We start from the raw sequence: 26,335 nt of genomic DNA on the forward strand, positions 1-26,335 counted from the left end.
GGGCGGAGTATTAATAGGCCATTTAGCAGGGGGGGGGGGGGGTTTCCTCCAAGCATTTCCGTGATTCATTAGACAGAAAGTTAACCTTTGCTCAATCAGGCGGAGAGAGGCTGTTATTGGCACGGGATTTTCTTTCATCTAAATTGTCCTCCGTTTGGTCCGTGATAAGGCGAGAGGGATCACAACCGAGCCGCTGGATTTTCGAGCGGCTTTATTGTGGCCATAACGCCACCCAGAAAGAGGTCGACAACAACAAACTGTTCGTGTTGCGGTTGGGAAAATAAGTTCGCTCCTGGGTGTTAAAGCGTATGGTTTCCATTTTACGGTGTGAGGATGTGCAAAGGAGGAGATAAGAAGCATTCCTGAGCGATAACCTTTTATATTTGACACTTCCTTTATTGAACACACAGATTACAAAAAATGATGCTAACAGGTGGCATGACGGGGGGGGGGGGGGGAACAGTCATTTATGTATTTAAAACAACAAACGCGTGACAGACTACATTTCTTATAAGCAGGGAGGACTTGACTTTGCATTACAGTCCTGGTAATGATAAAAACAAAGGGAAACTTGAAATACCAGATTAGTTACATTGAGATTCTTAAATTTGGTCTTAATCAAAATCAACAGGGCTATGATTTTTGTCCAAGCTAATCTACTTAAAACAAGAACTAGCAGAAGGTTAACATTGCATGGTATATGGGAATTTTTATATATATATATATATATATGAACAGGCCCATGAGAAAGTAGTAATTGATTTCTTGAAAGTATTGTTGAAATACACACCTCTACTCAGAGACTTGATCCATGTACCGGTACAGTATGTGGGGCAGGAGGTAAATTTAGCCTGGGTCGTTATTGGAAGTTACAGAGAGTCTTTGCTTTATGTGCACGTTGATGCAAATCCTCTGTCAGGCATTTATTTTTAAGAGTCATATGAGACTATCAAAAAAAAAATGTTAGGTGAGAATGCGGACAGGAAATAATTCAATATCTCATGCGAATGAACGTAAACGGAAAGGCTGTTTGTATAACGTGATGATTTAACAAGCTAGTTTGTCAAAGTCAACACGAGTAAAATGACACGCAAGCGTCGCGCTTTCAGTTATCAAAACAAGTCTGAGAATTGCCTCGCTTTCCAAAACCATGAAGAAAAAAAAGGACAGTGACCACAAAGTCTTTGTCAGGCCTTCGTGACAGGAGGTTAGTTCGGTAAACTCAAGTGTGGATGGCATTGTCGAGCAGAAAGACAAATAACAGCTGGCACATTGATGATGAGAGTAATTGAGCCGTGTTGTTGTTTGAACAGTTTAATCATGCAGCAGTTTTTGCGCCTATTGTGGCTCGGTGCAATTGTCATGTGCCGGTACATTGCTGCAGCGTCACCCCCCAGGGCCTATTTAAGAGTCCGGAAAGCTAAGAAGACAACTCGGCAGTTGTATTTTGAATGCCGTCAAATCTGGCTTCGATAGCGATGCTGTCACAAACGCAGCCCGACTTGAGTGTGTGGAGGGCAGCGCTTCTATGGGCTCTACTTGTTGTAGGTAAGCGGGAAGTTTACAACTCAAATTATTGTGTGATTTCTGAGAGACCAGATGCCACTTTTGTGTTTGTATGTTCTCGGAAGGAACTGAATTAAACACAAGTCAGGGCGCCACTATGATGTTTTACTGCAAAATGAAAGATGGAGTTTACGGTTGAAAAAGTCAGGAGAATTTTCCGGCTTGGACTTGCTCCATGTGAATGTCAATCGAAATTGGAGTTCTAACTTCTAAACAGGCACTCCCGAGTAGACTATATAAATGATAAATAAAGGGATTTGGCGGCCCGGCGGGACAGTGGTTAGCGCGTCGACCTCACAGTGCAGAGGTCGTGGGTTCGATTCCGGCTCCAGCCTTCGTGTGTGGAGTTGGCATGTTCTCCCTGTGCCTGTGTGGGTTTTCTCCGGGTACTCCGGTTTCCTCCCACATTCCAAAAACATGCACGGCAAGTTAATGGAACACTCTAAATTGTCGCTGGGTGTGGGTGTGAGCGCAGATGGTTGTTCGTCTCTGTGTGCCCTGCGATTGGCTGTCAACCGGTTCAGGGTGTCCCCCGCCTACTGCCCGAAGACAGCTGGGATAGGCTCCAGCACCCCCCGCGACCCGTGTGAGGATAAAGCGGATCAGAGAATGGATGGATAGATGGAGAGTTATTTTTATTTATGTTTTTTTGGGGCCAATTCACAGAAGTGATCCAAATCCACTTTTCACATTGAGCAAGTCAAACTGCTTTGGTGCAGCGACACCTTCTTTGTCCAAATTTCATCGATTTTATAATTTTTTCACAAATCTGTACTATTGGTCAGCTCCTACGTTTGTTATTTTCTCAAATCATTGACCAATCTGAAGTTTGAACATGTTCTCCTTTTGGTAATGACGTTTTGAGTTTTTTCCTGGAAAGTAGTGATTTTGGAAAGGATTTGTGAGGATTCCGCCCGACACCAGCGACATGACCCAGGAAAAAAAATAATAAAATCAACTGAAGTCCACATTAGCAGGTGCTTGGCAATAGATATTTCCTCATTTCTCTCTATGGCGTTTTTTTGCGTCTGTTCGGTGTCACAAGAGATTTCTGAATGGTGATTCCGAGCTATATTTCTGTAAAAGTTGCACCACTCTGGTTCTTCAGGAGACGGAAATACTACGGACGACTGCTTGACCCGCAGATGTCTGGCGAACAAGCTCGTCGACAAAAAGTTAATAACTCAGCCGCAGCGCGACAACTGCTCCGAGTACATCTATGTATCCTCCATTGAGTATGAAACCATTAAAGTTGTAAGTACCAAAATTCCACATATGCGCAATTTATGCATACATTTGAGTGTATGCTGTTGTATTTCAGGACACAAAGAATCTTCGTTTAGGGTGTCGTTTACGGGCCACAATTGTAAGAAATGAGATGCTCGTTGAAATCAATCACAAGCAAAGCAAGTGTATCACCCTCGCCGTTAACTTGGATTGCAACCGCAGGAATGGACCGATGATGACTTGTACTGGGACCAATCCGTTTACCCGTACGATGAGGTCATTCTGCCCGTAAGCAAAGTCTGGACCCCGGATATATTTGTGACCAATGGGTAAGAAGCGCTGATGTTCAGCCATGACTTTGGCCTTTATCTTTTTCATTTTCCTCTCATTTTTTTTCGCTCTCAACCTCAGCATATCAGCGAGCACGCACAACAGCTTCCGTGACCTGATAGTGTTCAGCAATGGCACCTTGCGACACAGGGTGGTGATGGCGGCCGAGGTCAACTGTGAATTTAACCTCTTCAACTACCCCTTTGCTGAGGACGAATGTCCCGTGGTTCTCCAAACCTGGTCCACTGAAGGTAAGCCCTGCGCCTCACTGGACCGATTTAATTCCATCTCATTTGAGATGCGACATGAGGTGAAGGTAGAGGTCAACATTCTTAAAGTCTCATAAATTGATAAGATTTTCGGAATGTTGCCCAGAAAAGATGAATCTTTTAAATTGATAATTGGGAGTTATCGTTGTGCTCAGTGGCGGTGAAATTTCACTTGGGGAGGTTATTTGTAACAGCTGTTGCAGTCACATTAGTTGTCTGAATTTGCCTCGTCTGTCCCCAGGATGTGGTACCACCATGGAAATCGGTAAGATGGAAGTTTTTGATGGGAGCCATGGCGACTGGGAAACGTTGGGCGCTTACCTCTTTTCGCCAACTGATGACAAATTCTATATCTCGGTAGGGTCAGATGTTATGTTTGACAACAAAGTGGTTTTGGTTTATCCTAGTAAATAATTAATAGTGGATCAAATATTAAAGATGGAAATTCTGCTTTTGAATCCTTGGATCAAACACAGAAAATTGAGGGAGGGGAAAAGGGGCAATAAATGTGTATATGAAGACTATAAATTTACAAAATGCTTTCAGGGATGACTTTGTTCATTTACTAGTGGGGTGAAGGTGTTCAATTGTGTGCTGTTAGTAGATTTTTCTCGGTTTTTCTTCTTTGCTATTTGCTTTGGCAAGTTAAGGTTACGGATGAATTTTAGGCCTGGGGGCCAGATCTAGCCCGTCATATCATTTTGTGTGAGAGCAAATCAAGCATGCCAACTTTTCCATGATGCTTGCTAAAGTCTGAACCAACATTTTAAAATTTTATTTGTAATATATCATTACATAGAGATATTGCAAGCCTTATCTCATTACTTACTTATTACATTAATGTAAACAATGGCTGAACTAACCATTATTCTTGACTTCTGATTTCAAAACTCGTTGTCCACTGTATATGTAACATGTGGAGGTGATCAAACATTGATACAATTTCCCAAAATTCATAAGTCATAATGGCCCGCTCAGGCAAACCGTACCTACAATGTGCCCCCGACAAAAATGAGACACCCCTCATATAGGCTAAAACAGAACTGTCCTCAGATAATCGCTGTTTTACTGAATGGAACATTTTGCTTAGGTGATTTTGAAGATCCGGCAACAAAACCCCTTCATCACGCTGCTGCTTCCCAGCTTTCTGCTCATCCTGGCCGACATGGTGAGCTTCGCCCTGCCGCTGAGCTGTGGCGAGCGCAACTCCTTCAAGGTCACCCTAGTGCTGAGCTTCACCATGTTCCTGCTTATCCTCAACGACCAACTGCCTGGTGACAGCGAGTGCAGCCCCGTCATAAGTCAGTCTGCGCCGACGCCAAGGCGACATGAGCTCTGATGACCGAGTGCGCGGCTTTGCGCTTGCAGAGTACCACTTCTGCGTGTGCCTGGTCATGCTGGTGGTGAGCATGCTGGTGTCCATGGTGCTCACGCGGGTGGCCAAAGATGGACGCCTCTTCCTCTGTTGCTTTTCCAGACGAGCAAAACCTGCATATCAGCTAAGTGGAGCTGATGAGGGTAAGTGAGTCTGCACATTAGGGATTGTGGGCATGTGGCAGCTTCAAATATTGGTTGACATTGTCCATCGCACACGTGACTTTTTAAAAGGCACTGTTAAGCTTTATTCCATATATTTTTGCTACAACTGTAACTTTAAGTCAGAAGTAGGGCTGAATGATTTTTTAAAAAATTATAATTGTAGCCCCCCCCTCCACCGTCCCAATGTTGCGAATGATTATGCGATTATTTTTATCTTTTCAGGTATTTTTTTTAACAAACACAAACATAACTACAGTACTACGTTGCAATGTCAAATTGAAGTTGATTACTTGTTCAGACCTATACCATAGGAAATATTATCATATAGTAATCATGGATTACTTTATTGAGATTACCCCCCACCCCCTGCCCCCCAATCAACATAGCGTACAATCACTGTGTACAGTGAAACTCCTCTACAACGAAATCATGTTTGCAGCAAGAAATTTTTCACAACAGGGGGGTTTTCACTGTAGCAAATTTGATCTCAGATGTAATCACACACACACAAACGTATGTGTACTCTTTATTTTTATTCCAAGAGTGGATAAGTATGAGCATACACTTATTTGACACTTCATATAGTCAGTGTAGAAAGAAAAAAAGGGAAAGAAATTGCGAAATTTACAATCAGCATTCACTTTCACTTACATCAATTTCTTGGTAAATGTCTTTTTTTTGGGTTTCCTCCGTCTTTCATTTTGATCACTTTTACCCTCTCTTCCAGCGTCAAAGCTCTTCTTGTCTTAGCTGCTTGTCATCCAAAGGTCCATTTTGTAGCCATTTTAGCAATGCAACGTTCTTGCTGCGTCTGAAACTAACAATAATAAATACTTCCTGGACTACTGCGCATGTGTAAACCAGTGTGGTGGTTGCTGTTGCCGTTTCCGAACGAAGCAGTAGAGGTCGCTGTTGGATTAGACTTTATCGTGAATCTTGTCGCGAGGCAAGAGCAGAAAAAAAGATTTCATATAACACAACAGGCTTTTTTTTTTCGTTGTATGGGGAGCAGGAAAGTGGGAAGGGTGTTAATGCATGAAGATTATTTCACACTAAGGGGTATTTTCGCCCATGTAGGTTTCATTGTCGAGGAGTTTCATTGTATCATGATAATGTCACAGTTCTTTGAAAAATATTTTATCGCGGGCTACTCTGCAATTGCAACCCGTCATTTTGTATTTGGGCAGAAGTCAAAGCAGACATCAGCGTCATCCAGCTGGACAACTCCGAGCAAACTCAGATGCACCGAAAGGTGACCGAATTCCTGGACGCCATCAAAGCCAAGGATGAGAAGTGCGAACGCAATGAGGCGCTCGCCGACAGGATCGACAAAGCCTTTTTCTGGCTCTATTTCATTCTGGGTACGCTCTACTTTTGCGCTATGATCACGGTAATGGTGAAATATGAATGCGATGTGAATCATTTGGATTTCTTGTAAATGCCAGTGATGGCAATTAAAGTACAAATACTTGATTACTGTACTTGAGTAGGGTTTTCATGTATCTGTACTTGATGGGTTCGTGGAAAACGCTTCGCGGCAGTTTGACTCCAAAGTATTTTGGGGGTTAAATAAATGTTTCAATGCAATTTACTCTGCGCATCAAGTTTCACTATTCGAAGTCCGGTCTATGTAACTGGAAGTAAAAATTCCATTTAGTACTCAAGTATTTTTCAGAGTCTGTACTTATACAGGAATTAAATCAATACTTCTACCCTTCCAGTCATTTTTCACACAAGTACCTTCATTTCTATTATTGATGTCGAATGCATGAAGAGCGTAGTAGACGGGAATTGCTGTTATTTCACGATTTGCACACATAAGTAAAAAAGAGAAAATAAACCTGGGGCATTTCTACTGGTTGGTTTGCTTTGCCCGAAGCTGCATACGGAAGTGAAATTTGTAAACAAACCTTCGCGTGCGTACTTCATCCGTCATGTTTGAAAGATAACTACAGCACGCCATTGCTGACAAAATTCAACACATTTTGCGTCCTTCCGAAGCAGTAAAATACCTTCGTTTACTTATTATTTGCTTTATTGCAAAAAATAATCTTCTCTTATATGCAACCATAAGGTCACTTTGTCTGTATAAAGTATGGAAGAGTCGCCTCGACTGTAAGCAAAGACTTTGTTCACGTGAATTTCCGTAAACCTCTGGTGCGTGTTTAAGTCCGTTTAGTAATTACGGTCGTCCATTTACAAACGCCCACGTGTCTATATATATTGAAAGTCTTCTGAACATTTATATTCACTGTCGTTCATTATACATACGAATAACCTCGATGCTGTCAAACGACACAGCGTTTTATGTAGAAAAATGATATCAACATATTCAGTCGGACAGTAAAACGGAAGAATCTCATCATTCCGAGCAGTTCCTGAAAGCAACTAAAGCAACACTTCGCTTGCACGCGACCAAGCGTTACGTTCCAACCGCAACTCCTCCCAAGTGCGACGTTCGCGCATCGTGAAACGAGCAACTACCAGCGCCGGGCGGCATAACCTGCTCAATCAGGAACACTTTGACGCTTGCACTGCCGCCGACAGAGACACACAGAAAATACTGACACGCCAAGCGGCGAGAGGAAGGCACCATGAACCGCTTCAAGACCTCCAAATTCAAAAACACCATTCCGAAAATCGCCAAGAAGGATGTGAGTAGTCGACTAGCTTGTGGTGTCTGCTCGTTTTGTAGCGTTAGCATCGCCGCGGGATGCTACTAAACTGTTGTGGGTGGGAGTGAGGGGGAAACGCCCGCTTGCTTGCCTGCCCGCCCGCCTGCATGCATGCTTGTCATGAACTTCCTGCATTTGGAAGATACCCACTATCGTTCACATCGACCGGTTGTAGTTTTTTTTTTCATGGATGCAAAGCAGTCTCCATTACCATCCCACATCAGCATATCTGTCATGACAGTACTCTATTTGCATGCGTTTTAAAAACGGATTCATGTCAAATTGCAACGCCTGCAGCTTCTTTCGGTGCATTATGTAATAGTGGCTGTAAAATCCCAGGAATGTTGAAGAAGTGCAACGTGTTCCTCCAATCTCTGCACGCCATCTAAATCACAGCAGATGGCAGTGTGCTGCCGCTTTAAATGGTACACGCGACTCCAGGAACGCACAACAATTCAAGGCAACTGAAGTTCAATTGTTTAAAAGGAACCTAACCATAACATGCACAGAAATAACGGGGGAATGTGGATGTATCCTTGCAAGAATGTAAGAAATCAAATTCTTGAAAATGAAATGGATGCATAGAATGCTATATATGATATAAATTAATATGATGGAAACAACAATTTTTAAGAGCTCACTGCTGCGCAACATAGCATGCACTTCCACTTCCGCAGCACTCTGCTCATCCTCAGGAACTTCAGTGTCAGCTCAGCTCAGCCCTTCCTGTTTCTTTTTCATTGCACCATGACTTTGCTTGTACAGCCCTGAGCTCGTTATTGTGGTCTTAAGATGGAAATTACACAATATTGACAACCTTGAGTGCGGTGCCAGGCCGCGCATGTTTCCTGCGCCTTCAATGGGCTTCACTGACTGAATCACATTTTTAAAAGTCTCAATTTGAATAAACATTGCTGTACAAAAAAAACCCCAATAAAATACCGGTATGTGTTTTTCCTCTGGTCACACGACATGCACCGGTTTGGATTGAATTTCTGTCACATGTGCCTTGTGGCCTCTTGGAATTCCAGGGATGGATAAACAACATCCGTGGCGGATCTTTCACCTGCCAGGGAAACCAGATCAAGGCGAGTGCCAAGCTGGTGGCCTTCAATGCGGAGCATGCTGGTAAGAATTCCTTTTGGACACTTTCACGCTTTTTGTCCAAATGAAGCTCCTCAACTGACTTCAACATAGTTCCTTGGCACCAAGATTTATTGAATTGTATTGACTACAGAGCAGGGGATCCATTGTGAATGAATGTGCCACAGACAGGGTTTGGGAGTTCCGTTAGTGAATATTTTGCTTTCACATTTTTGATTTTGAGTCACACATGTGACCAGAAAAAAGAAGCATTTTTTTTATGTCTTCCATGTTTATTTACGATGGCGTTCTTGCGATGTGCCCTCGAGAGACAAGTGTGTGTTTGATGTGTTTGCAGGAGGCGGAATGGTCGGCCTGACGTCTGTGAAACCTGCTGCAGATGGACAATGGAGCGTCACCCAGATCTCCTGTCATTCTGGTACTTTTCATCAAAGCCTCGAATAATTCAATGGAGACCAGAAACATTCACCAGACTAATTCTGAGATTCCGAATTCCAGTCAGCCTAAAAAAAAAAAAAAGCACAAATGTTTTTATGTAAGACATTAAAGTGCAGGGCCAATGGCAAGTAGGGATTTCAGTCCCAATGATGACCAACGGCAGACCTCGAGTGTTGCGACTGGGTGAGCGGTTTCTAATGGTGGAAGCAAAATTCAGAGCGTGGAAAAAAACGGAATGTGTGGAAAGACAAAAGATTAACTTGGTTGTTCACAGACACTCCAGAGCCAACCATCTGTACAGATTAGAAAGTCAATTTTTGTCACCTTCCTCCATCAGATCTGGTGACCGACTTGGACTTTTCTCCATTTAATGAGAGTCTTCTGGCAACTTGCTCCATGGATGAAACAGTAAGCACCTCTTTTCCAGGCCTGATGTCCTCTTCCATCTGAGCATCTTAGCAGCTCCCCGGTGACAATACGAGCTGCCTCACTTTGTGTTGTTTAAAACGCCTCCTCTCCTGCGTGTCATGTTTGGCTGCAGGTGTTTCGCCTTTCCTGGGAAAGCTGCTGCTTTTTAGACTCAGCAGCTCGGTTTTTACCTCGTTGTGCATTGGCCGGCTTCATTTGGTTTTATTTGAATTAACTCTCATTCCTCGCGATCATGCAGAAATCCGAACCTGAACCGCAAGTCATTTGCACGCCGTGTCCATGTCCTGCTTCATTTCACATCATTAACTTGAGCTGAAGTAAGCTGCAGCTGCCTGGGCAACACTGTCCAGTCTGATTTTAGCAATCAAACATATGTGTTTCATTTGGTGGTTTAAAACTTGCCTTTTTTTGTCAAAAGATAGAATTTATGATTTCGCCATTATAAACTTAGACTGCCATCATGGATTTGAAGTCACATCGTCATAATGTGATCAAAGTTCTAATTAATACTGACGAGTTAAGTTTTAGAAATATGGACTTACATTATTGATAGTGCTCCTGCGAGCAACTTATTCAAAACCAAAAACGACTACAATTTTTTTACATTTGAAACAGCAGTGATTCATTTGCAAATTTAATGGATAGGTACGCCTTGTAGTCCATATTGTGTTGTCTTAAAGTACGACGAAAACAGCATTTTGCAGTTAGGCGATTGCGATTTCAGCTTTCATCGATGTTTAGGGCAACCTATCCTCTGTTATTCGCTGACAAAAGTATGCCTTTTTGCTCATTTTATGATCAGGCCAAAGCCATGTCTAATATAAAGATATGCTGCACGATCTGGTTCCAAGGAACTTTGTTGAACTGAGGAGAGCAGCTTTCATTGAGTCTAATCCAAGAAAGTGCTATGCCACCATTTTGTGGTGAAAATCTCTCTCTCTCTCTCTCTCTCTATATATATATATATACATATTAGAGCTGTCAAACGATTAAAATATTGAATCTAATTAAAAATGCAACTGTCATAATTAACTCAAATGAACTAAAAAAATTAATCGTGATTACTTACGCATTTTTTATCGTTTCTGAATTTCCTTTTATATATTTTTGTACTATTTTTCCCCATTTTAATGCACTCATCAACATGGAATCATGAATCAGTTTTCTATGTGCAAAATGCAAATATTTACTGAAATAACAATTTCGATTTTCAATTTTTACATGAACATTTTTCACTTGGAGCAGTTATTCACACAATCTCTCACACAATATTACTGTCCATCAACAACAGTGAAAAATATATTTTGTCACACAACAGCTGCTTTAACAGCTCTTTTTATGGAATCAAAACGGAGCAATATAACATTATAAAGTGCACATCTAAGGTAAACTAGTACTCAGCCTATAGTGGATTTAAGCCATGGTTGCATACTTCGTTTTTCTCAAGTTTGCTTTGAACACAGCAGTCAGGCTACGTTGATTCTGTTGGTCCTTCTTGCGCGGAAGTCTCTCTACGGTTTTGTGTTGACATCATTTCAGATGACTACACTTGGTTCGATGACAACACTGGAGATGTTTTATTTTCAGTGTGTTCGCTACCACTGCACCGCTGAACTCTCGACATGCCTCAGCGCACCGTCGCTGTCAGACGAACACAGAGAAGCTCCACCCGCCTTTATATGGCCACGGAACACTGTAACCTTCCACACAAAATAGTTCCAAACAAGTAACAATCGCGTCAATGGCATACATCGTATTTGACAGGCTACCTGCTCTTTATTCACCAGAGGCTCATCAACCTAGTCTCTTATTTCTCTCCCGAAACAGTGTCTTCTCCCGCTTGGTGTACCATAGCCTTCTCCTCTACGTACAATCTCTGAACACAGCTTGTAATGGAGGCTCTCGCTGGCAATCCGTAGGGGAGTCGTTCAATGCAATGCAAATGATTTCGGCTTGAGTCGAGCTGTGGACAATATTGACAGGCTTGCATGCAGTAGCCATACATTTAGCTATGGCTTCAGCAAATGTGTTCTTCGTCATTTTCTTCGCTTTGAAATGATCCATAGCTGTCTGTCTGAGACGAGGGGGCGGAGTACTCACGTCAGCTGTGTGCTTGGCCATTAAGTGGTATTTCAGACTCAACGTGCTATGATGATAGCTCAGTTTACGACTGCAAAACATACAGGTAACTTTGGTCTTGTTAGTGGAACAATCTGGCAACTTTTTAAAAGTAAACTTTCCATTCATAAACTATTTAAGTATCCGTTTTCGGTGTCTCGCGCTGCCGTGATTGGCAAAACAAACATGTGTGTGGACCTGTGCAGCATGCTTGTTGTTTTGTTTCTGGTTTATTTATAGAGAAACGTAACATCCGCTGTGACGTGTGCCGCGTTAACCTCGCGAGAAAAAATTGAATCACGTTAAAATTCATTTAAATTAATGCCGATTAAAACGTGCTAAACTGACAGCTCTAATATACTGTATATATATATATATATTAGAGCTGTCAGTTTTGCTCTAATGTGAGTAAAGTACTCTATGTGAGTACTCCGCCCCCTCGTCTAAGACAGACAGCTATGGATCATTTCAAAGCGAAGAAAATCGATGACACGACGAAGAACAAATTTGCTGAAGCCAGAGCTAAATGTATGGCTATTGCATGCAAGCCTGTCAACATTGTCCACAGCTCGACTCAAGCTGAAATCATTCGCATTGCATCGAACGACTCCACTACGGATTGCCAGCGAGAGCCTCCATTACAAGCTATGAACAGAAATTGTACATAGCGGAGAAGGCTAAGGTACACCAAGCAGGAGAAGACACTGTTTCGGGAGAGAAATAAGAGACAGAGCAGGTAGCCTGTTGAGTACGATGTATACCACTGACGCGATTGTTACTTGTTTGGAACTACTTTGTGTGGAAGGTTACCGTGTTCCGTGTCCATATAAATAAAGGGGGTGGAACTTCTCTGTATTCGTCTGACAGTGACTGTGCGCTGAGGCACATCGAGAGTTCAGCGGGGCAGTCGTAGTGAACACACTGAAAATGAAACGTCTCCAGTGTTGTGTTGTGCCTCGAACCAAGTGTAGTCATCTGAAATGATGTCAACACAAAACCGTAGAGAGACTTCCGCGCAAGAAGGACCAACAGAATCAATGTAGCCTGACTGCTGTGTTCAAAGCAAACTTGAGAAAAACGAAATATGCAACCATGGCTTAAATCCATTAAAGGCTGAGTACTAGTTTACCTTAGATGTGCACTTTATAATGTTATATTGCTCTGTTTTGATTCCATAAAAAGAGCTGTTAAAGCAGCTGTTGTGTGACAAAATATTTTTTTCACTGTTGTTGACAGACAGTAATATTGTGTGAGAGATTGTGTGAATAACTGCTCCAAGTGAAAAATGTTCATGTAAAATTGAAAATCGTTCTTTCAGTAAATATTTGCATTTTGCACATAGAAAACTGATCCATGATTCCATGTTGATGAGAGCATTAAAACGTGAAAAAATAGGACAAAAAAATATCAAAGGAAATTCAGAAACGATAAAAAATGTGTAACTAATCACGATTAATTTTGAGTTAGAGTTAATTATGACGTTTGCGTTTTTAATTCGATTAAATATTTTGATCGTTTGGCAGCTCTAATACATATATATATATAATTAAAAAAAAAAATTCTGATATTTTAAATACGTTTTAAGAGCGGTTTTGTCAGCTAATGCTTTAGGGTTTTTTGTTTTTATTAGTTTTACTATTTAAGTTTTTTACTATATGAAGTATTTTTTTGCACGCCAGAGATACAGAAAAGTCACTTATTGTGGAATAAAGTAAACTACAACTTACAAACCACTGTTTGACAACATCTAAAATGAAGCCCGAAAGTTCCTGCATGATGTTAATTGATAAAAACGAAAACCAACATTTTCAATTTAATTATAGTAGTTTCAGTTATTTCTTTTTTGTTTGAAAGCATTTTTATTTGATATTGTGAATGAAAATGTTTTTTTTGTTTGTTTTCCTAAACTGTAATGACCTTGGAGTGACTTGACTTCCCCCCAAAAAAAAAATATATAAAAAATCCTGGGCATTATAGTTGTGAAATCTGTACGACGTGACCTGATCAGTGTCTGTGTGCGCAGGTGAAGCTGTGGCATTTGTCCGACCCAGAGCTGGGGCAGCCCCTGGCGCCCGAGCTCACTCTCAGACCTGGGTGGGGACTGCTGGAGCTGGTGCTCTTCCACCCGACCTCTTCCGGGCTGCTGGCCGTCGGCGCTGCCAAGTGCCCACTCATTTGGGACACGGGGCGTGAGGATGCGCCGCTCGCAGGTAGTCACGGCTTGTGCGCTGCGTTGTGTGGCTTTCCAGGAAGTACACTATTGGGACAAAAGTACTGAGACACTCAAAAGGGTTTTGCATTGACACAAGTGACATTTGGTAGAGGTCTTCAAGTGCATTCCGATCCAGACCGGAATTGAGTGTGTCCCAATACTTATGTCCATGTAGTGTATGACTCTGACGTGTTTGTCTTGCACTCTCTGTGTTGCGCTGCTGTCAGTTTGTGTGTGACTGTAGGAGGCGAGTTGCCATGGTCCTATTTCGTTGCTTTTTGTCCCCCCTCCGCCAGCGTCTCATTTGAACTGATGCCGGCCTGCCTTTGACAGCCACTGTGGCTCTACGTTTGCGAGCAGCGGAGGTAAAACGTTTGGTTATGCAAACCCTCCCCGCCACCACCAACCAGCGCCTCCCCTGAAACTCTTCACCTGCACTGGCCTTTAGGATATATTCTGTATCGCCACTGCAAAGCCTCTTTTACACCAGAGCCGTGACAAAAGACTTGTTTAGAATTTCGGAGAGTGACGTGGTGTCATGTGAGCGGCCGTCAGAGATGTAATTCAGTCAAAAAATCTACAGACAGATACAAAAAGATACTCTTATGACTTTGCTGCTGTGAAGTGTGAATTTCTCCATTGTGAGACCATTAAAGGTTTTCCTATCTTATATTATAAATATGTTCATAGAAAAATGTGTTCCGGCCAGTGTAAAAGGAGTGACAGACAGCATGCTCCCCCATCCCTTGACAGATGGCTGCTGATCTTGCCCCTTGCCTCAAATGATTTAATATCATGTTTTCCTATACATTCATACATTTCCCTTAAAACACACACACACACACACACCTTTAAGGAGACATGCCACCATTTTCAATTCAAAACCGTTCCTAGGTGTCTTAATACATTCCAGAATTGTAGTCACTGGACACACTATATGATTGTCTTGTTGAAATTGGACCAAACAGCCTGATGCATTTGCTGCTGTAGGACAGCTTGTGGAACCAGTTGAGTTGAATTTTTGAGTGATGACGAGGCAAGCGGCTGCTACTTGCAGAAGTGATTGTGGGCGAAAAAGCCACACCAAAAGCATTTTCACTCATGGAGGCAGCACTCCACATAATGAACATACAAAACTCAGTGCAGCTCTGCTTACCTTTTAGAACTGAGCTGCTAAGCAGGGGTGTTGCAGCTGTCGAGGACGCGGCGTTTTTGGAATGATAGCGTTTCAGATAGTGTTGTCCCTTGAAAGTGGCTCTGGATCGTCCATCAGCCTACTTGCCAAGTGACGAGGGAAGGTTATTGTGTCAGTTTGCCAAAATGGGATATCACAATTTTGAATAGCTCACTAATTGGCACATTTTTAGAAATAGGCAGAAGATTTACTTGATGGTTTAATTTCACACTGGGTGGGTGGGCAAGCACTCCACCGAAGCTCAATATTTGTATCGGAGTCCTTAAAAAGTGACTTTTTCATAGTATGTCCCCTTTAAGGTGCAGTCTTGTGTGTTAAAAATGCACGCCATCTGTCCACAAAGGCCTCACAAGCCGGTGTATGCTGTGCTCACCAAACTGGAAGACGACATTCTTCCATTCATGATGTGTCATGTGCTTGTGCAACATCGCACAATTTTTGGTGTGTTCCTTCAGTTTGTCATCCTGATCTTAACACATGTGTTGTCTTCTGCGCACGCCTCCGTGATTGAGGATTATGCTGATGATGATGCCGTGTCATGTGTCCAGTTCTGGAGGAGCACGCCGACCAGCTGCAGAGTCTGAGCTGGAAACAGGACGGTTCGCTGCTGGCTTCCACCTGCAAGGTGAGCACAAGTGCCCATAAGACTTCTGACCTTTTCACCATGACGTCACACGTACTTGCCACCATTAGGAAACAAAACAACTCTCACCCAAAGTCAGTGGTAATCAGCAGGAAGTGCCCCTGGATCAATACACATTTTTAATAATCTGATAGGGTCAAAACGAAAAAAAAAACAAATTGCCAAATTAGAAAAAATCTTTCTCAACGGCATTGAAGTTGACTACATTTTTCAGAGTCACAAATTTAACGCTTTGCAATGGGTCGGTTTGACCCGCAGCATAAGAGGGTTGCAGTTAATAAAAGCTTCAGAGGTGATTTTTTTTGTTCGATTATTCGTACCCCAAAATATGTTGCGATCAACTTCTGTGCTATACTTGATGTGAATAACAATAAATATGTAAAAGATGTCAGTAAAAGTGATGCAAATTAGGATTGCCGCCTTTCCTTTGAATTTTCTCCTCTGCTTTATTTGCCATTTTATTTTTTGACCACTTGATGGAGCCAGTGAGCCACATCTAATGAAGCTCTGTCCAGATGTCTTTCATGTCAAGTGTACTCAACGCATTTACAGAGCGCAGATTAGCAATCCAAGGGTCGTTGTAGGAATATTTTCAAAGTGGGTCAAAAAGTGTTTAGAACGATTTGTTTTGACCTCACGTGACTTCCACTTGCTCAGCAAAACCGCAGGAGTGAAAGCTGTGCTTGAGTTTCATGTGTCCACGTGGGCCGTTCTCCAAGGCGTCATCAGCGATTAATCACACACCACTCGCATAGATTTCCACTCAGTGTGGGGTGTGGCTTTTATTGTGTGCTTGAGTGAAACGTGTGGGTTAGCAACATTATTAACAAGTTATGAATGGTTGCTAGTATAGTTGAGGTCACGATAATGTAAAGTAATGTCATAATCAAGCACAGCAAGCAATGGACGGTAAGATTCGAAAGACGCCATTCCCCAATTAAACGCTGCCTGCATCTTTCAATTGATAACATAAGTGCCGGATGAAAACGGAGGCTTCCGTTTTCTCCCCAGGGGAAAAAAAAAAAAAAAAAAAGACTTTTGATAACTTGTTTGCTGCATTTTCTCAAAGGGTGGTGCTCGCTCCAATAGACGCCATGCTCGAATAAACCGCTGTCTGCATCGTCCGTTTCAATGCCCAAATGCTGCCTGTTATCAGGGATAAGATTTTTTCGCCTTTTTTGCGGAATTCCGCTTTTTTTCCAGTCAAAATGGTCCTATTTTAGATTGTTCCAAATCCGTTAAAAAAAATTCGGGGGGGGGGCGGACTTGTCTTTGGCAGATTTGGGGCTCGTAATATATACGAGTAACGTTTGCAAGCATCCATTTTGAATCCCGTTTTTTTTATCGCGAAGCGTTAGTTTGTCGTTACTTCCTATATGGGCTGAAACCAATGTCTTAGTTGTTGTGATTGGTCGCTATCTCGGCAAATGCAAATCACAACCAATCCGTGTTCGCCTTCCTAAACCCCCTTCTTGCGAATGCCGAATGTTATCGAGACTCATGACGAGGCGAAAGTGCGTCAGATCTGAAAAACACGTTTCGATGGGACTGGTTAGATAGAAAGCTGACGGTGTCCCCAGTAGGAAACAGTAAAGAGGAACCATTGTGCTTGTGTCGGATTTCTTGAAAAAGCTAGATGTCGCCGGTAAAGCTCTGTGCACAGTGTGTGACGATGTCATTCTATACGGATCGAGAGGATGGAAAGCTTTACAGAGTCACGCAACCTCGGTGAAACACCGAGAACAGACTGAAAAGTAACTACTCGATCTCAAGCGCTTTTCGACAGCCTGGAGCATGTGTAAAAACAAGAGGAGTTGGCTAAAAAGAGAGTGGAAAAAGACGGAGAGGACCAATAAGCTTTTAGCGCTTGCTAAAAAGCTTAAAATGAAGAGAAAATAAAGTATTCTACCTCATGAAACTGTATATTGTTGTATATACTGTAAATAGACATCCACTTTATATAATAAAATGCATTCATAACCCATATATAGTAAACAGTGTGGGACTTCACTATCACTGTATGAGGTAAGAATCAACAGCTTTTTATCACATTTACACAACACTTGATGAATACAAGTAATGAGCAAATCTTAAATATGGTAGGGTACGTGTTTCCTTTTTTAGTTTAGATTTTGAGCAGCAAATTTGAAGTTTCATGTTGGTGCTCACCAGGAATGCATAAGCAAAATTGCACAAATTTTCACTTGAAAGAATAGTGAACAATCTTGGGATTTTTTTTCTATTAAAGTTTCAAATAGTGTGTAAATTGAATACACTTCATCTTCAGCATGTTTAGTGCCACTTTTGTAAGTGGCCCCGCCCCATCCCGACCACGCCCCATCCCGGCCACGCCCCCTTACGCTTTTTTTCATCACTAGCCACTCTCATCCCTGTGTTATAAGATAAGATAAGAAAACCTTTATTAGTCTCGCAATGGAGAAATTCCCAATTCACAGCAGCAAAGTTATGAAAGGAAGAAGTAGAACAACAAAATATAGGAGCTGCTGGAAAGGCAGCCACTCTCGCGGCGCCATTTTGAAGTCAAAATAACAAAAATAACACAACACAACACATAGGACACAGACAGTCGTGCAATCTTCACCACTTTTCTGCATACACTTTGTTGTCTGAAGCAGTTCTAGATGAAAGAGGAGAGGATCAAAGTGTCCTTTCACCAGTGGATCAGAGACGTCATGCTGAAAATGTGCACACGTCTGCTACGAGCTAAGTTTTGAAAGCAAACACGAAGCTGTAGCGTCCATTGACGAAAAAGAGATTGGCTCACATCTCCTGTCCCATAGAAACTCCATTTTTTCAGCCTTTCACCCAAGTGAGTATTGTCAGCTTGTTTGGCGCGTTTCCTCAAATAGTGGCCTCCACTTTCATAGACGCCATTCCCCAATTAACATCGAGATGCAGCAATCACTTTGTAATATAAAGGCTGCATGCAAATATTTTTTGACCCTCAGAAAGGTGACTTTTGAAAACTTGTTTGCTACATTCTCTTCAATCGTGGCTTCTATGCCACGCCCCAAATTTATGGCTGTCTATGTTGTCTACTTAAATGCATAAATGCCACATGCAAATGGAAGCCTGTACCCCCCACCCCTGAAGGAAAAATGACATTTGACACCTCGTTTGCCCTATTTTCTCAAATGGTGGCCTCCACCATAATAGACGCCATACCCCAATTAATCTCCGGTTGTTAGTCGCCACTTGAATACATAAATGGTGCACGCCAAATGGACACCCGCTATTTTCCCCTGAGGGAAAGTGACAGTTATTTGTAGTTAAAGTTATTTTTCTACATATAGTGACCCCTACGTTTGTAAACGCCGTACCCCAATTAATTCCCATCTACATTGTCCACTGTAATACATAAATCTCACATGCAAATTAAGACCTGCGTTTTTCCCCTCATGAAAGGTCACTTCTGGCAACCCTTTTGGCACATTTGCTCAGAGTCGCCTCTACTTTATCAGACACCCTTCCCCAATTAATTTGCAAATAAAGGCCGCCATTTTCCCTTCCCATACTTTTTTCCATAGAATTCAGGAGGGGTCTTTCTGATGCTGTATATGTGAGCTGAGTTCTGGAACCCCACACAAATGCTGGCAGATGTTGATTGACGTGAAAATGAGTCTCCATGTGGAACTGAGCGACATGTGATGGTCTTAATTGCCCTTAAATCCCAATAAACGTCCGTCCGAAAATGCGCCACATGTGTCCGCTTAACGGGCCTGATTGCCAGGCCCATCCCCTTTGTTTGTCTTTGCTGTGACAAGTAACAAATGAGTCTGTCAGCATCACGGGTCACGTCCCAATCATGAAGTTTAGCCTGACGGGGTAATCGTTCCCTTCAATGCTACCTGCCCCGCTTGTCAGCCTCCATGGAGGAGGAGCCACCTTCAAGAACTCGGTGGGGTAACACAAGCCGAGATCAGAGCTTGGCGATTGGGGGGACCACCGAGATTCTCCGGTGTCATTTAACCCAAACGGCCCTTTTCAATCTCTCCAATTCGGCTTATTAAAGCAAATAGGTCCTGCGCACATGTGGGTCCAAGCCCTTGGGTGCTCCCGTTGGGTAAACATTTGGGGGGTTGGGGGGGTCATGCCAGAGTACTGACGGGATCACAACAGGCCTTGTTTGGATCTCCAATTGAATTATTTTTGATACTTTCTGGACACCTCCCACATTCCAAAAACATGCATGGCAGGCTGATTGAACACTCTAGTCTAAAGTGTCCCTAGGTGTGAGTGTGAGCGTGGATGGTTGTTCGTCTCTGTGTGCCCTGCGATTGGCTGGCAACTGATTCAGGGTGTGCCCCGCCTACTGCCCAAAGACGGCTGGGATAGGCTCCAGCACCCCCCGCGACCCTAGTGAGGATCAAGCGGTTCTGAAAATGGATGGATGGATGGACTTTCTGGACAAGAAAGAGCCCATTCATGATTTATTCAAATGAGGGAGTGGAGCAGGCGAACGCCGCAGGTTCGGTTTGAGGTATGACTGGAAATCTCCGCCCGCTTCTACCCCCGCTTTTACGTTTAAAAGGCACATTGTAGAGCGAGGCACCAGAGGAATCCCGGATCCCTCGAGCTGCCAATCACCTCTTGGCGTGTAACCGTGGGAGACTGGAGATTGTGGCGTCTGGCAGCAAAGTGTGTTTGCCGCGCAAAGAGAGCGCCTCTTGAATCCTCAAGATTCTCCATCGTATGTCTGTGTGTGTTTTTGTGTGTGTGCGTGTGTGTGTGTGTTTGCACACTAGCCAAAGTTGTGTACGGCCGCGCAGGGAAAGCTCATTAAGAAAATGAGGCCCTGCCACTTTGCTTAAACAGCTGCCGCTTCTCCGCGCGCACACACACACACATACATTGTGTGCCATAGGGCCTTCGAGTGTGTGTTTGCTTAGTGGACACATCTGTAACTGAGCGGACCCTCATCAGAGTGTTTGCGCAGCCAGATAGTAGTTGCAGTCGTCTGAGGACGGCGGCCCAATCGCTAGCTTTCATAATATACTTTCTCAAACAGAAAGCCGACACCGCGCCTCAATTAATTGCCAGGTGTGTCGCTTGAATACGGAAACGCTGCACATCAAAATGGAGGTGTCCTATTTCACCCCCTCGGGAAAAGGGACTTTAGGCAACTTGCGTATTTCCACAAACGGACGACTTCGTTTTAGTCGGCATCGTAGCCCGATTAAATGCACTTGGATGCATGAATGCTGCCTGTAACATGGAATGTGTTTAACTGTTTTTCTTCAAATTGTGGCCTCTCCTCTAATCGAGACAGTGCTCCAATTCATCTCTAGGTGCTCATCCACTTAAAATCAGAAATGCCACATGGCAAAAATATCCTTTCGCATCTTATTTATGGTTGTACCTAAAATGATGAGCTCTGATTAGGTAGAAACCGTTCCCCTAATTAATCTCTGGGAATGTTGTCCACTACTTAAGCTGCACATCACATGGTCACCAATTTTACCCCCCCCCCCCCCCCCCCCCTCAGGGAAAAGTGACTTTTAGCAACTTGTGCACACAAGTCCCTCAAATAGTTCCTCCTGTCATAGACACCACTCCTCAATTAATCACATTCTGCCTCATGCACTTCAATGCAAACGTAATGAAATGGAAACCTTTTTTTTTCTTTCACAGAAAAAGTTACTCTTGTCAAACGTCTTCACACTTTCCCCTCAATTAGTGACCTCCGCTTTCGCCCTCCAGGAAGGCGCTTCAGCTACTTGAATACATTAACGCCGAACATCATCGGGAAGGAAGAAAATTAGGAGGCTACAATTACCTTTGTGATGTCGGATACCAACATGTTGAGTAAATAAACTCCCCCCCTGTTGAGGAAGTATGGTAATAATAAAATGAGTGTGTGTTGTTTCGGATGAGGTCACAGCCGAGGGACATCAGATCGTTGGGTGGTCCTGCTGCACACGCACGCACAAACAAAGTTGACGTTCTCTCTATGGATTAGTCATTAATCACCCATTCCAAATTTCATTTTATGAAGTGCAATAAAAAATAAGCATCAGTTGTCAAAAATCCCAGACTGCTTTTTCAGTGATTGAAACTTCGCCATACGAGGGCAAATTTATTGTCAGCTCTTGTTCGATTGCGCTGCATGGATCACGGTCACGCCCGAAAGGTTGAGTGACAGCGTTTGATGCCAGGCGTGGCCTGCTCACAGCCAGATCTCATTAGGGTCCATTTCCTCCCTATCAGCCTCTCTGATTGATACAGAATGTGTTTGAGGCGGGCCGGGGCTGACCGGAAAGGCAGAGAGTTTGCCCGTTGCTCATCATAAATAGGTGTGTGATCACACTGAGAGATGAAGAAACTTTGTCTGTAATCGGAGGGATAGCTGGGTGGAAGAAGGCTAAAACCAAGCAAAGCAGAATACTCTTCACTAACCGCGGCGGGCAGGGGAGGGCAGAGCGCCCGCGCCCAGTGCGGCGACGCAAGTGATCCCGGAGAAGCCGGCGAGTGCCCCGGTGTCAGAGATGTTCGCTCGGACAGTTGAACAAACAAGACTCGGGAAGAGATTGTCTTTTCTGCCGGCAGGAGGCGCAGTTTTCTACAAAGCCACTCCGTGCGCGCTTCTCAACTGACACCTGACCTCTGCAGCCTCTACCGGCTTTTTATTGATCGTGTATGCAAATTACAAGTGATATATGAGAAAAACACTCTCGTCTTGATTTACATGTCATGCCTCTCAGCTCAGTCCACTGATACGCCCCTCAGATACCAAAACATCTCTCGGTACAAACAATGGATACCTTGTCAATGATCATTTTGCAGTTTAACCCCAGCGATTCCCAGGGACCGCTGATCAGAAAAGTATGAGTCCCATTATGCATTTAGAGAGTCCTAAATTTCCAATTCTGAAATGGTCTATTTATTCATTTGCATATGATACTAACACAAACAACAACAATACACAGTAATCCCTCGTTAATGGGGACCAAAACCACCCGCGATAAACGAAAATCTGCAAAGTACATGTGTAGGTACATGTACATATGTATGAGTATAAAAAATATTTATAAGGCCAAATTTAATGGTATACATGCATGTAGAAGTAAATTTTGTCGTAATTAACATTACTTAATGCTGTATACTAATAGATTTAAACATGTATAGGTTAGGTTAGGTTAGTGTATGAATAACAAAATACAGTAAACATATACATGTAGTCCTGTATATGTTGCTCTATGTGACTCGCTGTTGTTTTGCTGACTTTCGCTGCTTCTCCCGGACCGTTTGCGGACTTTTTGCGCACGTAATTATTATTATTATTTTTTTTTTTTGTGTGAATATGTTTGAAAAAATCCACGATGCACTGAAGCCGTGATAAACGAACCGCGAAAGAGCGAGGGATCACTGTACATTGATAATAGGTTTATTTCTTATAAACAAATTTCATCTTTCTTTCTTATTCAGGTTCTTATTTCATCCCAGCTTTGAGTTCATAAATTCTCCTCTCTTTACTCTGCTTCCAATGACGCAAGGCTTTCTCAAAGTCGACTTATTATCGCAAAAAACTATCCAACTTTAGCTACTTCCTCTGTGATATCTCCGCAATAAACTTTCGCAACACTTGTTCGCAACACTTGTTTTAACGTTACACAACTTGGCAATCGTCTTGCTTTCCGCGAGGTTGAAGGCCGATCTCGCCAATCTCGTCTCGCGAGAACGGAAATCTCGTCACGCGAGATTACTTAACGCGAGATCAAAACAACAATGGCGGCGATTGTCGAACTGCGACACTGCGTTGATGGAAAAAAATGTACCGTAGTTTTTTTGTTGTTGTTTTGACTGAGAAATTTCCTTGCGTCCCAAAAACGCACATTATTTGGAACTGTGCGTACCGCGGGAAAATTATGCGTCCAGGACGCTGGACGCAGAAGTAACGAGATGACTGCCTTGTTAATTCAATGGGTATATTTCGCATGAATTGAGACACTGTAACAAACTCACTATCCACATCCGCAGCAGGTGTCGAAGGTGAACAGCCGCTGGCATGCCGTAGCTAGGGCAGCAGCCGCAACGCCGCTCGCCCCTTCCCGCCGCCGCAACTGGGGTGGGGGTGTGGCGCCGCCCTGGTGGTGACCAGGCAGTCGGTGCGACGGACAGAAGAAAACGGGATGATCTTGGGATCCTGGGGTGTTCATTTAGACACGAAGAGCAAAAAAGTAATTGATGACCACCCTCACCCATAGTTTACACAGAAAATGCTCCAAACTGTGATCAGATTTCAAAACAGTTTCATAAAATTTCAAATTAAAATGACATTACCCTTCAAAAAATGACTGACACATGATTTTATTTTGAAAAAAAAGAACATGCCGTGAGTGCACAAGTATGTACTGTATGTTTACATGTAGCATAGACTCTTAGTTACTTTCACTGGCTCCCTTCCCAGAATGTCTCTTAAGTCGAGACGTAGCACTTCAACACACTTCCTTGACATCAATTCCGATTTCGACAGGGTTTTGGCAGACTCGTTTGGCATCTTGGGACATTTCAAAAAGAGCACAAAAAACTTGAAGGGGTGCATTTTTCAGTGAATAGCTGGGAATCCGTTTGAGGGGGAAAAAATGCAAATAAGTAAATTTATGCATAGTTAACCTCAAATATGCAGGCCCGACTTTACACATGATGTGCAGTTGCGATAGTTTGTCTGAAGTTCTCCCATACTGAACTCATCTGGAAAACTTAAATGTCATTGTTATATCATTATATGATATGATAATACGTAGGTCACAATACGGGATGGATATCGCACAACTGTCTCTGCACATGTTGGGAGTATTTCCCCCTTTGATGGAATGAAAGCTTTGCGCGACCCCGACGTTGTCTTTTTGCGTGAACAAAACACACTTTCGATTGCTTCTGCTGTGGAGCCACGTTGCAAAAGTTTCGAGCCAAAATACACTTCTTACATATGACGCCATTCCTCAATTGCAACTTAAGACGAATCGCCGGGCAAGTAAAAAATGATTCCTTGGAAGCAAATGACTTCTTCAATTTTTTGGAGTGCCATACCTGGTTTTTGCTTAATGTATGCGGGTGCACAAAAGGGGCTTTCCCCAAGTTATTCACACAGCCAAATGCATACAACTGTCCCAAAATATCTTCAGAGTCATGATTCAGGGTTGAACCAAACCGTGCCCAAAATGTGCCCCCTGAAAGTATTTTCTTGATCATGTGTATGATCCAAATTGGTTAATGATGGCTATTCTCCCTCTAGGACAAGCTGCTGCGAGTTTTTGACCCCAGAGCCCAGCTGAAACCAGTTCAGGTGAGTCTTGGTTCTTTGACTTGGGAATGAATGCGAGAAGATAAAATATCTCACCCGCCATCAGTGACGCCTCAGTATCATACCGTCGTCAAGCAATCGAAAGAACACAAAAAGGGTCTTTTTGTCGTTTTTTTTTTTTTTTTTTTTTACTTTCATTACATCAATGTTGTTTCATCCTTGTATTAAAGGAAACGTATTCTTTCATATTGTCCGTCTGTGAGAGTTAAGTCACTGGATTTCCTGCCCACACGTCAAGTGCGAAATGAAACTGTCACGGTAACAAAAAACTGGACTTGGCATTGGCCCAGCAGTATGCGGGCTGGCTTACTTGCCATTCAATGTGATTGAATTCTTTCTCCTTGCCATCTTTTGACAAAAACAAACAAACAAACAAACCGTCACAGACATGTCATTAAAACACTCAAGATTTGTTCTAAATCGTAAAAGTGCACTGAGTGTGTGTGCGTGTGTGTGTGGTGGGCTCGCATCTTGCCGCCATGGTGGAAAAAGCAACAAGTCTGGTTGGGCTTTACTGTTCCAAACCATACTGTGGCGAGCTGAAACTTAACTGTACTCGCTCGCTGGATATGGCAGCAGAAAGACTGTCAGCTTTAAAAAAAAAAGAAAAAAAATATCTCCATTCTTACCTCCCACTTTCTCGTGAATCTTTGACGACCAAATAGGGAGTGCGCGGAGTGGCCCGCTGAGTCAGCAAAACCCCGTCTGCCTCTGTTCCAGCCACATGGCTTCCGCCCAAGTCAAATTGATTCGAGGCTCGATATATTCCCTTTTTGGTCTGCTGCTTCTGCTTAGTCAGGTGGCGGCTTCATTTTGTGATCTGTCTGAAAGCAGAAATGTCAGAAACAGATCAGGTGTGCGGCTCCACCACTTCCCCATTAGCGCCACGTTGGCACAAACGGGCTGCAAAAGATGCAGACAATGAGTTGTTGGCGCAGGGAAATCGAACAGGTCAACTCATTTTGAATTTGGAAGTGTGGATGAGCATGAAATGTTGATTCTCCACATTACCGAAGTGCTATTTCATTAGTGGATACAAGGAGCATTGTGTTTCATTCCTCTTTGAGCCCAAATTCCATTGAGTTTAAAAAATTTAAAAACCAGCACAGGGGCTCCTAGAAAGTATCCCCCCCCCCCCCCCCCCCCCCCAGCTTGACACCCCCTGGTTTTACTATGCTGCCAGTCAGTCGTGTTTCACATTTAGACGTGATGTGTCTTATGGGCTGCATCTTGACGAGCGCGAATAAATTTACAGTATATATTCA

The 26,335-nt window shown here is 43.0% G+C and overlaps 2 protein-coding genes across 3 annotated transcripts in view; both read left to right on the forward strand.

Moving 5' to 3' along the window:
- The first annotated feature begins 471 nt into the window (after positions 1 to 471).
- Positions 472 to 6,412, forward strand: LOC147193207 (5-hydroxytryptamine receptor 3A-like). The gene is made up of 9 exons (XM_086133991.1): positions 472 to 1,548; positions 2,675 to 2,820; positions 2,888 to 2,932; positions 3,016 to 3,122; positions 3,205 to 3,374; positions 3,634 to 3,749; positions 4,483 to 4,693; positions 4,761 to 4,910; positions 6,119 to 6,412. The coding sequence occupies exons 1-9, from the start codon at positions 1,452 to 1,454 to the stop codon at positions 6,367 to 6,369; spliced, it is 1,293 nt and encodes a 430-aa protein (XP_085990117.1). The 5' UTR covers positions 472 to 1,451; the 3' UTR covers positions 6,370 to 6,412.
- A 408-nt stretch (positions 6,413 to 6,820) lies between these two features.
- coro7 (coronin 7) overlaps positions 6,821 to 26,335 on the forward strand; it is a 114,653-nt gene continuing 95,138 nt past the window's right edge. Inside the window, exons 1-7 of one of the 2 annotated variants that reach the window (XM_086133984.1) lie at positions 6,821 to 7,585; positions 8,638 to 8,734; positions 9,048 to 9,128; positions 9,486 to 9,556; positions 13,719 to 13,905; positions 15,651 to 15,727; positions 25,002 to 25,052. In XM_086133984.1, coding sequence (XP_085990110.1) covers positions 7,526 to 7,585; positions 8,638 to 8,734; positions 9,048 to 9,128; positions 9,486 to 9,556; positions 13,719 to 13,905; positions 15,651 to 15,727; positions 25,002 to 25,052 — 624 coding nt within the window. In that variant the 5' untranslated portion in view covers positions 6,821 to 7,525. The remainder of the gene's footprint in view (positions 7,586 to 8,637; positions 8,735 to 9,047; positions 9,129 to 9,485; positions 9,557 to 13,718; positions 13,906 to 15,650; positions 15,728 to 25,001; positions 25,053 to 26,335) is intronic. The other variant, XM_086133983.1, reaches the window with a different exon arrangement.

Source organism: Hippocampus guttulatus, chromosome 16, assembly GCF_054856545.1.
Source record: "Hippocampus guttulatus isolate MCC_2025c chromosome 16, RoL_Hgut_1.0, whole genome shotgun sequence".
In the NCBI taxonomy this organism is placed as follows: Eukaryota; Metazoa; Chordata; class Actinopteri; order Syngnathiformes; family Syngnathidae; genus Hippocampus; species Hippocampus guttulatus.

Bases quoted from the DNA above. Each gene is read 5' to 3' on its own strand.
- LOC147193207 (XM_086133991.1), top strand. From the start codon at position 1,452: ATGCCGTCAAATCTGGCTTCGATAGCGATGCTGTCACAAACGCAGCCC. The intron at 3,123-3,204 runs GTAAGAAGCGCT...TCTCAACCTCAG, and splicing joins GATATATTTGTGACCAATGG to CATATCAGCGAGCACGCACA. The intron at 4,694-4,760 runs GTCAGTCTGCGC...TTGCGCTTGCAG, and splicing joins CGAGTGCAGCCCCGTCATAA to AGTACCACTTCTGCGTGTGC.